Raw genomic sequence first — 17,482 nt, forward strand, 5'->3', positions numbered from 1 at the left:
CAATGTCCCTGTCCATGGTTCTGAAATTGGGCTGGTATTTGCCGTGCATATTCTCAAAGTAGCCCATATGATTTCGTAGGAACCCTGGCTGGGATAAACAGGCTTTGGTGTCACCCCAACAATTATCTAACCAAAATTACAGTAATTTTAACATTCATAATAAAGACTATCCTGTCCTATCTCTGCCTTCGAACTACTGCTATATCGATCCTGGCAAAAGTCAATGTTGGATACGGCCAATTTTTTCAATAAACTGCATTTGAGTCGTACGATCATCTCGCGTGTTCCGGTCACGATGTCTTGTTTTCATCATACGACAGTACCAGCTGAACCCAACAGACGATGGAGGAGAGGGAGGCTGCGCCTGTCGAAATGTATCGTGCTCCGTTTCCATACGTTACAATCTACTTGCTATGGTGACCTTGTTATGAGTATTTTGGCAATAACTGTTACTGACGCAGCGAGATGGTGCAGCAGTAATGAAAACCTATTTATCCTGATGTAGCCTCCCAGGACCGTTATGAGATGCATCGCAGATTTTTTTATATGTACAGGCTATCATCTTTCGTTCTTGATACAACGTTATCGCCTGCAAATTATGTTGAATTGATCTCAATTATTGAAAGAATATCCTAAATGATTTTGGAACATTCCTGGAAAACAATCATGTATGGATCGAAGAACTTGTTTATAGATCTTATGAATTTCATATCGTAATTCTTTGGGACTCCGTTCGACATTATCTAAAATAGCACGGTAAGCATGGATCATTTTCATAAAATTGCCACATCTATTGAGTGTATTGTAGGCATGTAGGAATCTACTGTAAAATTGAATTTAACTGGTACTAGGACTTTCAACATASTGTAACCTACCAAGCATATTGCGTTGGTTCATTCCATCTCTCTATTGGTGATCAATACATTTTTTACCGCATGACCACAATGATGACCTCATACACACTTTATCTTACCTGACATCACCATCATCAATCATTGTGTTTTTATTTATTTATCTTAGAATAAATTAAGACTTTAGTGTTTCTCTTGTTGTAATGCTATTTGAAAATGTGTCAGGTGATATTCTAAACTGCATTGTAAAGTAAGATTAAATAATTAACCTACAGTGAAGGTAAATAAAGAAGGGGGAAAGATACTGCAAATGCATCATTACACAGACACAGACACACACACACACACACACGCACACACATATACATTTGGAATACTTCCTTTTGTTATTGTTCATCATTAGTAGCAGGAAAGTGACCCTTATAGACATGCAGGTATAATGTATATTAACGCCCTCTGACCCTGTTCTCTGTGCAGGACAGGTGTGTCATCATGGAACCTACAGGCTCCACCTTGGACATGCAGATGGAGAGTGTTGAGAGGAGTACAGTGTTTCTCAGACAAGAACATCTCACCCTACTGCATGGCCTACACCTGGAGATCCTGTCCTTGCAGAAACGATGTAGCGGTGAGTCTATACATCACACACACACATGCACAAATACCGTATGCACACCCGCACAAACACACAGAGATCAAATTAGACTAGTGGAGTAGACAGTGACCCTCTTTACAACAACAGTGTTACTGCCAAGCCAAGCAGAGGCAGACCTCACTGCAGAACACGATGTAGCCAAGAAGGCAATGAAGCATCCCTATGGATGCATCCCTTCTCTTCCTCTCTTCTTTTCTGTACTCGGCTCTCCTGTTCAGTTAAAGGGCATCACCACACGGTGTTGTGGTTTGACTGACAGACTAGGCCCATACACTGCAAAGATGCTAAACCCATCAAATTTTAGATACAAACACAATGTAGCCTAGTCTATCAGCGCAATCAATTTGTTTTTTTGAGACTATTAACTTTAACTTGAACAGAGCAGGTTTATCTCAATAAATGCTACAACCAGGGTCTCTGATATTTTAGTCTTTGTCCTTGAGGGCAACCCAAGCATGGCGTCTGTCTGTGCTGACTGGAGAAGTGCTTAGACTCCACCCAGCTAAACATAATCAGTTTAACTCAATGTGATTACTGTATGTCCAGTCTACACAAGGCCCTAATCATCTCTGTCTGAACTGTCTGCAATCAAGCTAATTGACAGACTAGACACAAACAAACAGATTGGACATTCACTGCTTCAACAGCACTACAGTTATGATTAAGGATTAACATGGGTAACAGGGAACCCGGGACTGTCCTGGGAACACTTCACATTTCCCGAGAAAATAAAATGAAAGACCTGGGAAATTACAACATTTTGCCTCAATGTTGGCACCAATGCAGGCCCTACACATGCGCAGCATCAGATTGGCAAAAATTAAAATAGCACATTATCCAAAGAAGTTGTCACATGGAAACCTTTAGCCTAGCACATTTACTTCACACAAAGTCGCCTTAAATTCAAAGCGCACGCATAATTGACACTGCCGGACTGCACATCGACACGAATGCAGTTAAACCCTACAGGAAACCTCTACAGTTGGCCTAAAGACTATAAATGAACATGTGCCTCTTTGAGCTGTCATTGTGAATCTTCAAACAGTCACACATTAGATAGGCCTATACACAATTCACTACATCAGCATCTCTGTCACAGATATGAAGTCTGTTAACAACTCAGAGAGGAATGAGGACAATTCTCCTTTCCTAGAACCTAGGCTATTTTCCTATCCAGTTCCAATCCCACTGAAACACAAAATCCTGACTCCTGTCTTGCATGAAAATTCCGAACTTTATTCTGTAATCCATAGGTTGGTTGCATTATCAAAGCACGTCTCTTGCCTATGCATGTCAAAATACCGCTATAATATTTCCCCTGCTTCTCTGTGCGGTCTCATAGCCTAGCCTACTTGCTGCCCATATGAGGGCTGAGGAAATATTATTTTGACGACTAGTTTGCTCCGCTCATACAGAAGGTAATAAAAGCCTAGTGCACAATTTAAAATATATATATACAGTACCAGTCAAGAGTTTGGACACACCTACACATTCAAGGGTTTTTCTTTATTTTTATTATTTTCTACATTGTAGAATAATAGTGAAGACATCAAATCTATGAAATAACACTTATGGAATCAAGTAATAAACAAAAAAGTGTTCAACAAATTAAAATCTATTTTAAATGTGAGATTCTTCAAAGTAGCCACCCTTTGCCTTGATGACAACTTTGCACACTCTTGGCATTCTCTCAACCAGCTTTAATGGGCTCCTGAGTGGCACAGCGATCTAAGGCACTGCATCTCAGTGCTAGAGGCGTCACTACAGACCCTGGTTTGATTCCAGGCTGTATCACAACTGGCCATGATTGGGAGTCCCATAGGGTGGCGCGTAATTGGCCCAGCRTTGTGTGGGGTAGGTCGTCATTATAAATAAGAATTTGTTCTTAACTGTCTTGCCTAGTTAAATAAAGGTTCAATCAAATAAATAAGGTAGTCACCTGGAATGCATTTCAATTAACAGGTGTACCTTGTTAAAGTTAATTTGTGGAATTTCTTTCCTTCTTAATGTGTTTGAGTCAATCAGTTGTGTTGTGACAAGGTAGCCCTATTTGGTAAAAGACCAAGTTCTCAAGAACACCTCAAATAAGCAAAGAGATTCGAAAGTCCATCATTATTTTAAAGACATGAAGGTCACTCAATCCGGAAAATATCTAGAAATTTGAACGTTTCTTCAAGTGCTGTCGCAAAAATCATCAAGTACTATGATGAAACTGTCTCTCATGAGGACCGCCACAGGAAAGGAMAACCCAGAGTTACCTCTGCTGCAGAAGATAAGTTCATTAATGTTACCAGCCTCAGAAATTGCAGCCCAAATAAATGCTTCACAGAGTTCAAGTAACAGACACATCTCAACATCAACTGATCAGAGGAGACTGCGTGAATCAGGCCTTCGTCGTCGAATTGCTGCAAAGAAACCACTACCAAAGGACACCAATAATAAGAAGAGACTTGCTTGTATTTTACAAAAAGCCCTTTTTACATGAAAATAATAACCACAGTGGTTATATAGGGTGCAACAGTTCAGCACCTCAGGAGCAAATGGCTTTTCATAGCTGAGCATTCATAGGTTGAGAGAGAGAGTCCTCCACAATCACCCGACCTCAAACCAATTGAGATGGTTTGGGATGAGTTGGACAGCAGAGTGAAGGAAAAGCAGCCAACAAGTGCTCAGCATATGTGGGAACTTGTTTACCACTTTTTTGGTTACTACATGATTTCATATGTCACTTCATAGTTTTGATGTCTTCACTATTATTCTACAATGTAGAAAATTGTAAAAATAAAGAAAAACTCTTCAACTTAAACTTTTGACTGGTACTGCACCCTCAGCACCCCTACTTCTCGTCGCTATGATGGGAACTTTCAGGATAAATATGAATTATTCCCGGTATTGAAACTTGGTAGATTTGGGGGGAAATATTAATCCCTAGTTCCGATCAGCATTAGTATTTAGTCTTTCAATGAGACACATTAGATTGAAAGCATTCCTTTTAATTATTTTTGTAAATTCCTGAAATGTGTCTATTTGTCTCCTAGACTTACTCATATGACTAATTTCTGTCTCACACATTATTCATTCATGTCTCTGTCTCACTGATGTCTCATTTCTTGTCTCTGTTTTCTCAGAGTTGACATGTGAGCTGAATGTGAAGCCTCCAGGCAAGAGTGAACTGGGTAAGTTCTGTGTCTCTCTTTCTCTCTCTTCCTGCCCCCCTCCCTCTAATTCTCTCCAGGCTTGGCTTTGTGACACTAACTGTTTGTCCTCTTTGGCCCCCCCCCCATCCCATCCCACCCTCATGGCATTATCCTTCACTTTACCCATCCGCCAAGGGACAGCCCTGTGGTCGACCTCCCCAAATGCTCTCTCCCTTTCCCCCTCTCATCCTCAGCCATAAAGGCCATATTCCATGAATAAAACATCACATTTTATGGCTTGATCCGTTACCAGGATAAAAAATGTGTAGGAGGATTGGAATTGGGTAGATTGGCAGTGGAGTGCAATCCACAGTTCATGAATATGAACCATCAGACAAAGGCTGTGTGTGTGCACCTTAATATTCCATTCATGGGTAGTTTGTTGCATTAGAATGTCTAGATAGAAGATGGATATTATGATAATATCGTAGATAATTACAGAGACAGAGGGGATGGGAGGGAATGGGTGGTGGAGAGAAAGAGAAAGAAAGGAGGAGTTGGGGGGGGGGGGTCATGCCCATCTGCAGCCAATTATAACTAATCAGGACCCCCCTCTTTTTCCAGAGCAGGCTGTCCTTTGCTCTATCACACCACCACAGCCCCCTCTCCTCCATCCTCACAAATTGTGGAGGGGTGGAGGGGTACAATTACAGTCTGTTTGCTGAGACAGAGAGATGGAGGGACGAGGGAGGAAGGGAGGGAGTGGGAAGAATGGTACAGTTAGGGGGGCACAAGAAAGTGTTAGAGGATCAGTGAGAGAGAGTGAGTGAGTGAGTGAGTGAGTGAGTGAGTGAGTGAGTGAGTGAGAGAGAGAGAGAGAGAGAGAGAGAGAGAGAGAGAGAGAGAGAGAGAGAGAGAGAGAGAGAGAGAGAGAGAGAGAGAGGAAAAAAAATAGGAAGAAAAAAAAGGAAAAAAAGGAGGACGAAATGGAGATTAGATTACACAGCATTTTCTATATTTGCAGCATGACCTCACCAACCTGGTCTAGTGGGCGACAGTTAGACAGAGACCAGGAAGAACTAGACCAAGGAGAAAGCTGGGGTTACTCAGGGAGGGAGGGGAAAGAGATTGAGGAAGGAGTGGTGCGAGGAGTGGATGGCGGGAGGGGAGAAACAGATGTAGAAAGAAAAATCAGTAAAATAGTGATTGGGATCGAGGGAAGAATTAATACAGAGGGATGGAGAAATAGGTACAGGATGAGACTGGTACAGAGAGAGGGATTAAGAGTGATGAGAGAAGAGAAGAACAAGAGAAAGAGAGGATGAGAAAGGAGATAGAGGAAGGAAGGGCTACTTATATGGATATCAGGTTCCTCCTATTCTAAACGAAATGCAGAAATCCTAATATAGGCCTAACGAAAATCCCTACTGATAATTTTACAATGATTTCACATCCAAGTTTCAACTAATCACAGCACCTTTTGCTCATCTCCCTTCCCATTAGTTTACTTTGACCTAATTCTTGGGTCAACCAGCATACCAGAGGCTGTGGTGTAATCCCTCTCCCCTGGCCCAGCTGCCTGAGCTGGGCAGCCTCAGCCCAAAGGCACAGCTATAGCTAGGTCTGACTAAGGCTTTTTTTAATACCCCATTCCTACTGGAGGATTTCACTGTGATGGAGTTACTGTAGCTTTGACTTTGCCCCAAAAGCACAGCAAATGTTGTACACTGATTTTAGACTTGCGGTTAAAACTGGATGCAGTGACGTTATCACAGCCAATTCCTGGTGTAATGATGACATCAGTGCAGCCAATTTTGTCCGCTGAGAAAGTAGGTATTATTGGGTTGAGGGAACTATCAGTGTATTACTACACTGAATGTTATGTCGGCCATCAGCACTCCAAAACAATCACCTTCCTTCCTTTCCCTCCCATCACACCACCACTGCATGTGAGCAGTCTGCCAGTCTACTCTCTTCACTCTCTCTCCATAGTGGGTAAGTGGCAGCAGATGTCACATCATGCCAGTGGCCATGACGCGGCTGGTAGAGATTGTGTGGTGGATACTGGCAGGGATTTGCTCAGTGGCTCTTTAATCCTTGTCCCATATGTGCTCAGTCTTCTGCCTTTGTCCATTCAATCCCTAAACCCACGTACCATTTCCCATCTGCCAGATGATTCACAAATGTACTTTGAGGCCAACTTGGTGATTGAAAGCAGCCAGCACTGGTCACATTACCTAATTCCATATCTGTTAGACTGAATGGATCATATCCAGGCAGTGTGTTATCTTTCTGCATGTGTTCTATGCTCTGTTCTCTGGTCCTATGTCCTGGGGGATGGGGTTAGGAGTGCTCTGTTCTCTGGTCCTATGTCCTGGGGGATGGGGTTAGGAGTGCTCTGTTCTCTGGTCCTATGTCCTGGGGGGTGGGGTTAGGAGTGCTCTGTTCTCTGGTCCTATGTCCTGGGGGGTGGGTTAGGAGTGCTTGTTCTCTGTCCTATGTTCCTGGGGGGTGGGCGTTAGGAGGAGTGCTCTGTTCTCTGGTCCTATGTCCTGGGGGGTTGGGGGTAGGAGTGCTCTGTTTCTCTGGTCCTATGTCCTGGGGGATGGGGTTAGGAGTGCTCTGTTCTCTGGTCCTATGTCTCTGGGGTGGGGTTTTAGGAGTGCTCTGTCTCTGGTCCTATGTTCCTGGGGGGTGGGGTTAGGAGTGCTCTGTTCTCTGGTCCTATGTCCTGGGGGTGGGGTTAGGAGTGCTCTGTTCTCTGGTCCTATGTCCTGGGGGTGGGTTAGGAGGAGTGCTCTGTTCTCTGTCCTATGTCCGTGGGGGGTGGGGTTAGAGGAGTGCTCTGTTCTCTGGTCCTATGTCCTGGGGGGTGGGGTTAGGAGTGCTCTGTTCTCTGGTCCTATGTCCTGGGGGTGGGGTTGGAGGAGTGCTCTGTTCTCTGGTCCTATGTCCTGGGGGGTGGGGTTAGGAGGAGTGCTCTGTTCTCTGGTCCTATGTCCTGGGGGATGGGGTTAGGAGGAGTGCTCTGTGGGGTCAATATGTCAGCATGAGTAGTAGATGCCCTTCATGTAAATCCTGGCAGCTGCATTTRAGGCTTGTTTTTTTGTCTGAATGTTAGCTATCTGTCTGTGAGTCTCTGATGCGTCCTTACTATTTGATTTGTGTACACTTCTCTGCTTCTGTGTTCGTGTGTTCGTCCTCAGACCTGGCGGAGGAGGAGGAGCAGCTGGAGGCCCGCTGTCTGGAAGTCGAAGATCGCCGGGCCGAACAGCAGTGCATGCTGGGAGAGCTGTGTAAGGAGCTGACTCACAAGGGGGCGCTGGTTGGTGTGCTGCGGGCTAACCTCAAGGACAAGGAGCGCCACTTCCTGGACGAGCTGAAGCGCCGCAGCCAACGCTCCACGGTGCTCAACACAGAGCTGCAGAGGCAGACCGAGGCGGCAGCCTACCTCTCGTTCCAGCTGCACGCTGCCCGACAGAAACTGCAACACCAGCGGCTGCAGCAGAGAAAGCAGGCCCTCAGGGAGAACTGGGAGAATAGGGATCGTCATCATGGGAATCCCCCTGGGCCCCAGTACAGCCAAGCAGCCGAGTGGGACACTGCCATCTTTTCTCCCTTTTCTCCCCAGTCGCCCTCCGGTTTCTCCAATGCCTCCAACACCAGCTCTGCCATAGCCTCCCCTGTGGTCAAGCCTAAACGCAGGGGCAGCAGGACCATGTCAGGGCACCAGCTCCGGGCGGAGAGGGCCAGGGAGTGTGTCCCCCAGGAGAGGGTGACGTGCCCTGCAGAGCCCACCGCCATGCCTGACCCAGCGCTGTTCCTCCACCCTCACCGCAGGCACCACAGGTCCAGGGCCAGGCATTCCTACTCCCTGGCCCACAGACAGAATCCTCTGGTGGGGGAAAGAGGGGAGGAGGAGGGGGGTGGAGAGGGGCCCATGGAGCCCCAGGATGGAGCTCCTCCCAGACTGGCAGCCACGGCCACAGCATCACCTGCTGGCTGCTCAAACCAAGGCTGAATAACTAGCCCCACTGTGACCATCCCTAGAAATGCATCATCATCATCGCTATCCTCATAATCACTATGACTATCTGATTTTATTAATACTGTAAATCGCCCATTGTCCTGCACCTTTATCGAATTGATACTGAGATTAATTTAGCATTGTTGATTATAATCCTATTAACTCAAATTACTGGTATTTAGATGTATTGCTATGATGAACACTTTTTATAATTATACATTTTGACATGACCTGAATTAACCCAAACTTCCAGGTGTACGAACACCCAATGAGGTTGTTGTTACTAATCACTTCACGTCAATGTGTAGAATCATGTAGTTGAATGCATTTACACTGGCGTTGCTCTATATAACGTTATTATGGGGCCTTATCCGAGTGTGGCATCTTGTGTGGAGGTTAGTTTAACCTATGGCCTGTTGCCATAGACCACAGCACCTACTGTGCAATTACCTTACCCTTCTGTGTCGTTTTAGGGCCAACCATAAATCAACCCTGGGTTGCCCTTGTAGAAAACATTTTCTGACCTCTGTTACGCTGAGTCACAGTTGGGTAGCGTCTGAGCATCTGTGTATGTCCTTGCTGTGAATACTATTACATTTCAGATCTGCATCAGTGGCCTTCACTTGAAAAGTTCCCACATGGCCAAGAGGTGTAGTCATACCGTCATATCCCACTGAATCTTTCTTTATTCCATTGGTCATACAATAGGTAGGCCTACAGCACACCCTATATGTTATACAATAATTGAAAGTAACATTAGTCCACTGGCCTCACACACAGATCTTAGTGGGTTTTAATTATATTGTGTCTCTGAGCTTTAAAAAAAACTACAAATATTACCAAACACTGATGAAGCTATTGGATGAGTTTAACTGGAGTTCCTGGCATCCTGCATAAATAGGGGGTGGTATAGGTAACCTTCTAATCTAGCAGATGCTTTGCAATAACAGAACACTTTTGGGTAATAATGCATTGGGACCAGTTTGGCCAGATGCTTCTCTCAGGTTTAGTGAGGTGTGTGTAATACTGTACACAGAGAATAGTATTTCTCTGTTTATTTACATCTGTGGTTTGCTGGGGGGGTTTCACCTTAGGGATAAGAAACACAGAGGAATATTGTTTATAGATGGTTTGTTGCTTTTGTTTTGGGTTGAACTTAGGCTGTGGCTGATTTGATCTCACTATTACTAGTCAAGCAAAAAGGGGTTATTAGGGCCTTCTGGTAGATTTGTCTCTTGTCTCAGATAGCTGAGAAGAGAAAATTCTCATTTTCTTAAATAAAGTGGTCATCTACATGGTAGATTCCAAGCTGTGTAGACAGCAGCTGTTGAAAGCCATTAGTTGACGCTATGAAACCAGCCAATGACATTGATTTGCACTTGGCTGACCCTAGTGGTGTAGTGAGAGAATAGCACCCAACCAGATGAAGATGTGTGGTGTCACTTGTTCTGAACATTTAACCTAGTCTCTTTTCCTTTTTATTGTCTTTTAGTTGATGRAATTGGTGGATTTTACATTCAACATCAGATATTCTTACATTTTGAAACTGTATATCTTGGTAGGTAATATATCTTAACCCTTATATGAATGTACATATATAGTCTGATAATAACTCAATATAACACAGACGTAATCTTTTTAGTAGACACTCTTAGCCAGAGCGAGTACATACTTTTTCATACTGGTCCCCCGTGGGAATCGAACCCGCAACCCTGGTGTTACCAGCGCCATGCTCTACCAACTGAGCCACACGGGAAATGTTGTCAATGGGTTATTTAATACAAAATATTTCTTATTAATCAATATAAAATGTAATACTGTATAAGGTATTAGAAGGATATGTTTTATTATGATTGTTTAACTTAATATTTTTTATTACTTATTTAACTGATTGTTTAATATATTATGTTTATTATATCACAGAATGTTATAAAACTACTGTTATTTTCTGTATTTATCTGTCTATAAGGCATTTGGAGGAGGTATTGTCATGGAATGCCTTGAAGAAGAGAAGATGGGTTGAATTCAGTGCAGACATTTAACATTGTGTTTTTTACAATGTAAGAAGAGCTGCCTCATTACTGAAAAGCAATCAACTTAAACTGTAGCTGGCAACAATTGCTGTCAAGCCTCCCAAAAAATGCCCGTGTCCCATAGGCACAACTTTCTTTTTTTGTGTAGAAAAATGCCCAGATTCATGGTCAAGGCCTCCATAATGGCCCTTAACCCTTAGCCTGCAAGCAAGCAATTTATCATGACTGTGCACTATTTCCTCAGCTTCTGAGAACACATTCCCCATTCAATTTCGAAATGACAGTAACATGACAATCCTCATTGAAAATGTTTATAGAGTACATGTTCTTCTTAGGGAACTAGAAGTTAGACTGTTAAGCTTTCATTTAAAGCACATGTCCTTGGATGATGTTATTGTGATATACTGTACCTGTGCTTATAGTGGTGTAGGTACAGATGTGGTCTGTGGCTAGAGCCAGCTATGTCCCAAAAATATCCTTACTTTCACACGGACACATTCCACTCTACAACTAAGCAATAAGAACAGAGAAAACTGACACTTCAAATCTTACACATTTTGGACATTGAAATGTGTAAGTGACACGCTGATATGATATTATATCACAGACAAATAACAAATAAAAACACTATCCCTTTATTCTTAATCAAATAGCTAAACAGCTTTGATATACCGTTGAATCAGATTGTGGTGAAAAGTGTCTTATGACGACAATGATGAGCCAAAGAGGCCCAACACAGTTGTATGATGTTCTGCCTTAGAGTAGTCCTGCTGTGACTATGCTGTGTAACGTTGCAGCATGGCCATGCACAATTACATAGAAAAAAAACTAAACGTACTTTGTCTGTCATGAATGTTGAAATTTTTGACAAAATACCCACAGGAAAGCATTATTAAACCAACTTCGAAACGCGGGTCTCTGTGTGTGGCAATCAATATTTGTTTGCTCGTGACCTAAGGCATGTGCACAAGACGGAATTACACGTACAAGATGCATGCATACTAACCAAAGTCGTGCCAGGTGATAGAAATTGCACTCTAAAAAGTTGGGTAAATAATACTTTCCTGTGGATATTCTGAAGGACCAACCTCACAGATGACAGCTAGAGTAAGTTCAAATGTAATTGTATTGAACATTCTGGCTTGTAAGGAAACTTTTTTTCAGACTGTATACCAAAGAATTGGTATCAGTCTGATTTATTAGGCAAGCCTTGTTCTCCTCTTTCTAAATAACAGGGGAGGATGAGTCTTAAAAGTATTTTTTTGATTCTTCATAGAAAATTCAGATCTTCCCCTTCTGCTCTCCTTGCTTCCTTCTGATCCTTTGAGGAGGTGGCAAGGAGAACAGACACAAGGAATCGAGCAATGACTTTTGAGATCACCCTGGTATCCTCACTTCTATCTGGTTTCCAATTCCACATTTACTAAAATGTTTCTTGATCCATTTACTCACTAGCATGAAGAAAATGAGGATGAGGGAGACATTTGAATGACTTTCTCCTGCTGAGTATGTCTTCCATTTTGAGGGAGGAAGGTTTTTTTGTGTAAAAACTCTCTCGCCATTGGCGCCCAGAGGTCAATCCTGACAGAAGCCGGAGGTCACAGAGGTAAATCCACAGCATTAGTTCATACTAGTGGATTTCACCATCACCTCATCGCGAGACCATGAGCCTGACTCATGTCCACTACATGGGCATTTTAATAAGTATTTGTTTTTTTATTGTTTGATATGTTAAGTCTTTTCAAGCAATTAAAAAGCACCACTCTATATGTTCCCTCAGGCATACAACATAAGGTATGCAGTGAGACACTGAGGGCGCCTCCTCTCAAGACCATGAGGTGTGTTGTGTCATACGGTCCCGTGCTGAGCAACCCCCACCCCCGTCTCTACCGCACTACTGTGTTAGCTTGCTGTAGAGCATAGAGCTGTACACATTATTCAAATAAAATGTAGGATTGACTAAGCGTGTCTACTGTGTGTTGTATCTTTGAATGTGTTACCCTGGATTATCTAGTTCGATGACGAACACCAGGTATGAAATCTACATACATAGATATACAGTAATGTAGATACATAGATATACAGTAATGTACATACATAGATGTACAGTAATGTACATACATAGATATACAGTAATGTACATACTGTCACGTTCTGACCATAGTTCTTTTGTGTTTTCTTTGTTTTAGTGTTGGTCAGGACGTGAGCTGAGTGGGTAGTCTATGTGTGTTTTTCTATGTTGGGGTTTTGAGTTCGGCCTGATATGATTCTCAATCAGTGGCAGCTGTCAATCGTTGTCCCTGATTGAGAATCATACTTAGGTAACCTGTGTTTCACTTTTGAGTTGTGGGTGTTTGTTGCCGTGTCAGTGTTTGTTCGCCACACGGTACTGTTTCGTTTGTTTGTTCACTTTGTTTGTTGTTTTGTATTTTGTTAGTGTTCTGTTTGTTGGATTAGCATTAAAATTCATCATCATGAACACTTACTACGCTTCGCCTTGGTCCTCCTCTCTTTCACCCGAAGACGAGCGTTACAGAAACACCCACCACAAAAGGATCAAGCAGCGTGGTAACGGACAGCAGCAGCAGCAGCAGCAGCAGCAGCGATGGGAGGACTCTTGGACATGGGAAGACGTTTTGGACGGCAAGGGTTGCTACACATGGGAGGAGATCCTGGCTGGAAGGGATCGCCTCTCATGGGAACAGGTGGAGGCAGCTAGGAGAGCAGAGGCAGCTGGAAAGAGGAGCCAGCGTTACGAGGGAACAAGGTTGGCAAGGAAGCCCAAGAGGCAGCCCCAAAAATGTCTTGGGGGGGCACATGGGGAGTGTGGCTAAGCCAGGTAGGAGACCTGAGCCAACTCCCCGTGCTTACCGTGGAGAGAGAGGGCGTCGTACTGGTCAGGCACCGTGTTATGCGGTGGAGTGCACGGTGTCCCCAGTACGCGTGCTTAGCCCGATGCGGTACATTCCAGCTCCTCGTATTGGCCGGGCTAGAGTGGGCATCGAGCCAGGTGCCATGAAGCCGGCTCAACGCATCTGGTCTCCAGTGCGTCTCCTCGGGCCGGTGTACATGGCACCAGCCTTACGCATGGTGTCCCCGGTTAGCCAGCACAGCCCAGTGCGGGCTATTCCACCTCGCCGCACTGGCCTGGCTACGGGGAGCATTCAACCAGGTAACGTTGGGAAGGCTCGGTGCTCAAGAGCTCCTGTGCGCCTTCACGGTCCGGTCTATCCGGTGCCACCTCCTCGCACCAGCCCAGTACCACCAGTGCCAACACCACGCACCAGGATTCCTGTGCGTCTCCAGAGCCCTGTACGCACTGTTCCTTCTCCCCGCACTCGCCCTGAGGTGCGTGCCCTCAGTCCGGTACCACCAGTTCCGGCACCACGCACCAGGCCTACTGTGCGCCTCAGCAGGCCAGAGTCTGCCATCTGCCCAGCGCCATCTGAGCTGCCCGTCTGTCCTGAGCCGCCCGCCAGTCAGGAGCCGCCACCGCGGACAGATGCCCACCCAGGCCCTCCCCTATAGGTTCAGGTTTTGCGGCCGGAGTCCGCACCTTGGGGGGGGGGGGGGGGTACAGTCACGTTCTGACCATAGTTCTTTTGTGTTTTCTTTGTTTTAGTGTTGGTCAGGACGTGAGCTGAGTGGGTAGTCTATGTGTGTTTTTCTATGTTGGGGTTTTGAGTTCGGCCTGGTATGATTCTCAATCAGTGGCAGCTGTCAATCGTTGTCCCTGATTGAGAATCATACTTAGGTAGCCTGGGTTTCACTTTTGCGTTGTGGGTGTTTGTTGCCGTGTCAGTGTTTGTTCGCCACACGGTACTGTTTCGTTTGTTTGTTCACTTTGTTTGTTGTTTTGTATTTTGTAGTGTTCTATTTGTTGGATTAGCATTAAAATTCATCATCATGAACACTTACCACGCTGCGCCTTGGTCCTCCTCTCTTTCACCCAAAGACGAGTGTTACACATACATAGATATACAGTAATGTACATACATAGATATACAGTAATGTAGATATAGTGCCTCAGAAAGTATACACACCTCCTGACTTTTTCCACATTTTCTTGTSTTACATCCTGCATTTAAAATTGATTAAATTGAGATGTGTCACTGGCCTGCACACAATACCCCATAATGTCAAAGTGGAATTATGTTTTTAGGAATGTTTACAAAAATTTTAAGCTGAAATGTCTTGAGTCAATAAGTTTTCAACCCCTTTTTTATGGCAAGCCTAGTCACATAATAAGTTGCATGGACTCACTCCAATAATAGTGTTTAACATGAATTTTGAATGACTACCTAATCTCTGTACCCCACACTTACAATTATCTGTAAGGTCCTTCAGTCGCGCAGTGAATTTCAAACACAGATTCAACCATTAAAATCAGGGAGGTTTTCCAATGCCTCGCAAATAAGGGCGCCTATTGGTAGATGGGTATACATTTAAAAAAAGCAGACATTGAATATCAAATCAAATTTTAATTGTCACATGCTTCGCAAACAACAAGTGTAGACTAATATGAAATGCTTACTTACTTCCCGACAATGCAGAATACAAAATTATATACTGTAGATTAATAATATTAATAATAACAACAATAATAATTGAGGAAAAGAATAGTAACATGTGGAAATAATACACAATGAGCAATGATAGCTTGGCTATAGACATGGGATACCAGTACCGAGTCGATGTGCAGGGGTATGGGGAATTGAGGTCGATATGTACATATAGGTAAGGGTAAAGTGACTAGGTAACAGATTAAATAATAGACAGTAGCAGCAGAGTATGTGGCGAATGTGTGCCTGTGTGTACGTGTTATGTGTGAGTGGGGGAGTGTGTGTTGGAGTGTCAATGTAAGTATGTGTGAGTGTGTGCATTGATTCAAAAAAGAGTGGAAAAAGGTTCAATGCAGATAGTGTGGGTAGCTATTTGGTTAACTATTTAGCCATCTTATGGCTTGGGGGTAGAAGCTGTTCAGGAGCCTTTTGGTCCCAGACGTAGCACTCCAGTACCGCTTGCTGTGCGGCTGGAGACTTTGACCATTTTTAGGGCCTTCCCTCTGACACAGCCTTGTATAGAGGTCCTGGATGGCAGGGAGTTCGGCCCCAGTGATGTACACGGCCGTATGCACTACCATCTGTAGCACCTTGCGGTTGGATGCCGAGCAGTTGCCATAGCAAGCGGTGATGCAGCCAGTCAAGATGCTCTCAATGGTGCAGCTGTAGAACTTTTTGAGGATCTGAGGGCCCATGACACATATTTTCAGCATCCTGAGGGGGAAGAGGCATTGTTGTGCCCTCTTCACGACTGTGTTGGTGTGTTTGGACCACGATAGGTCCTTAGCGATGTGGCCCCCAAGGAACTTGAAGCTCTCGTCCAGCTCCACTACAGCCCCGTCGCAGTGAATGGGGCGTGTTCGGTCTTCCGTTTCATGTAGTTCACGATAAGCTCCTTTGTCTTGCCCACGTTGAGGGAGAGGTTGTTGTCCTGGCACCACAATGACAGGTCTCTGCCAGGTCACTGACCTCCTCCCTTTGAGCATGGTGAAGTTATTAATTACACTTGGATGGTGTATCAATACACCCAGTCACTACAAAGATACATGCATTCTTCCAAACTCAGTTGCCAGAGAGGAAGGAAACTGCTCAGGGATTTCACCAATGGTGATTTTAAAACAGTTACAGAGTTTAATGGCTGTGATAAGAGATAACTGAAGATGGATCAAAMACATTGTAGTTACTCCACAATACTAACATAAATGACAGAGTGAAAAGAAGGAAACCTGTACAGAATAAAAATATTCCAAAACATGCAATAAGGCACTAAAGTAAAACTGCAAAAAAAATTGKCAATGAAATTAACGTTTTGTCCTGAAAACAAAAGTGTTATGTTTGGGGCAAATCCAACACAACATATCACTGAGTACTACTCTTCATATTATTATGCAAGCTGGTGGCTGTATCATGTTATGGGTATGCTTTTTGAGGGATAAAAAACAGAATAGACTGCCAGCAAAATCCTAGAGGAAACTTGGTTCAGTCTGTTTTCCAACAGACCCTGAGAGGCAAATTCACCTTTCAGCAGGACAAATATACACTAGAGTTGCTTACAAAGGCGACATTGAATGTTCCTGAGTGGCCCAGTGACAGTTTTCACTTAAATCGGCTTGAAAATCTATGGCAAGACTTGAAAATGGCTCTCCAGCTATAATCAAAAACCAACTTGACAAGGCTTATAGAATTATTTTAAGAATAACGGGTGAATATTGTGCAATCCAGGTGTGCAAAGCTCTTAGAGACTTACCCTGAAAGACTCAGAGCTGTAGTCGCTGATAAAGGTGATTCTAGCATGTACAGTTGAAGTCGGAAGTTTACATACACCTTAGCTAAATACATTTAAACTCAGTTTTTCACAATTCCTGACATTTAATCCCAGTAAAAAGTCCCTGTCTTAGGTCAGTTAGGATCACCACTTTATTTTAAGAATGTGAAATGTCAGAATATTAGTAGAGAGAATGCTTTATTTCAGCTTTTATTTCTTTTATTTCAGCTCACATTCCCAGTGGGTCAGAAATTTTACATACTAATTGAGTGTATTTGGTAGCATTGTCTTTAAATTGTTTAACTTGGGTCAAACGTCTCAGGTAGCCTTCCACAAGCTTCCCACAATAAGTTGGGTGAATTTTGGCCCATTCCTCCTGACAGAGCTGGTGTAACTGAGTCAGGTTTGTAAGCCTCCTTGCTCGCACACGCTTTTTCAGTTCTGCCCACAAG

At 43.8% G+C, this 17,482-nt stretch overlaps 1 protein-coding gene across 1 annotated transcript; it reads left to right on the forward strand.

The window, feature by feature from the left end:
• The first annotated feature begins 275 nt into the window (after positions 1-275).
• Positions 276-12,666, forward strand: LOC111982605 (coiled-coil domain-containing 92B-like). The gene is made up of 4 exons (XM_024014199.2): positions 276-756; positions 1,329-1,479; positions 4,635-4,682; positions 7,850-12,666. Exons 2-4 carry the CDS (start codon positions 1,344-1,346, stop codon positions 8,662-8,664), a joined length of 999 nt encoding a protein of 332 aa, XP_023869967.1. The 5' UTR covers positions 276-756; positions 1,329-1,343; the 3' UTR covers positions 8,665-12,666.
• The last annotated feature ends 4,816 nt before the right edge of the window (positions 12,667-17,482 follow it).

Source organism: Salvelinus sp. IW2-2015, linkage group LG22 (assembly GCF_002910315.2).
Source record: "Salvelinus sp. IW2-2015 linkage group LG22, ASM291031v2, whole genome shotgun sequence".
Taxonomy (NCBI): domain Eukaryota; kingdom Metazoa; phylum Chordata; class Actinopteri; order Salmoniformes; family Salmonidae; genus Salvelinus; species Salvelinus sp. IW2-2015.

Bases quoted from the DNA above. Each gene is read 5' to 3' on its own strand.
- LOC111982605 (XM_024014199.2), top strand. From the start codon at position 1,344: ATGGAACCTACAGGCTCCACCTTGGACATGCAGATGGAGAGTGTTGAG. The intron at 1,480-4,634 runs GTGAGTCTATAC...CTGTTTTCTCAG, and splicing joins CTTGCAGAAACGATGTAGCG to AGTTGACATGTGAGCTGAAT. The intron at 4,683-7,849 runs GTAAGTTCTGTG...GTTCGTCCTCAG, and splicing joins TCCAGGCAAGAGTGAACTGG to ACCTGGCGGAGGAGGAGGAG.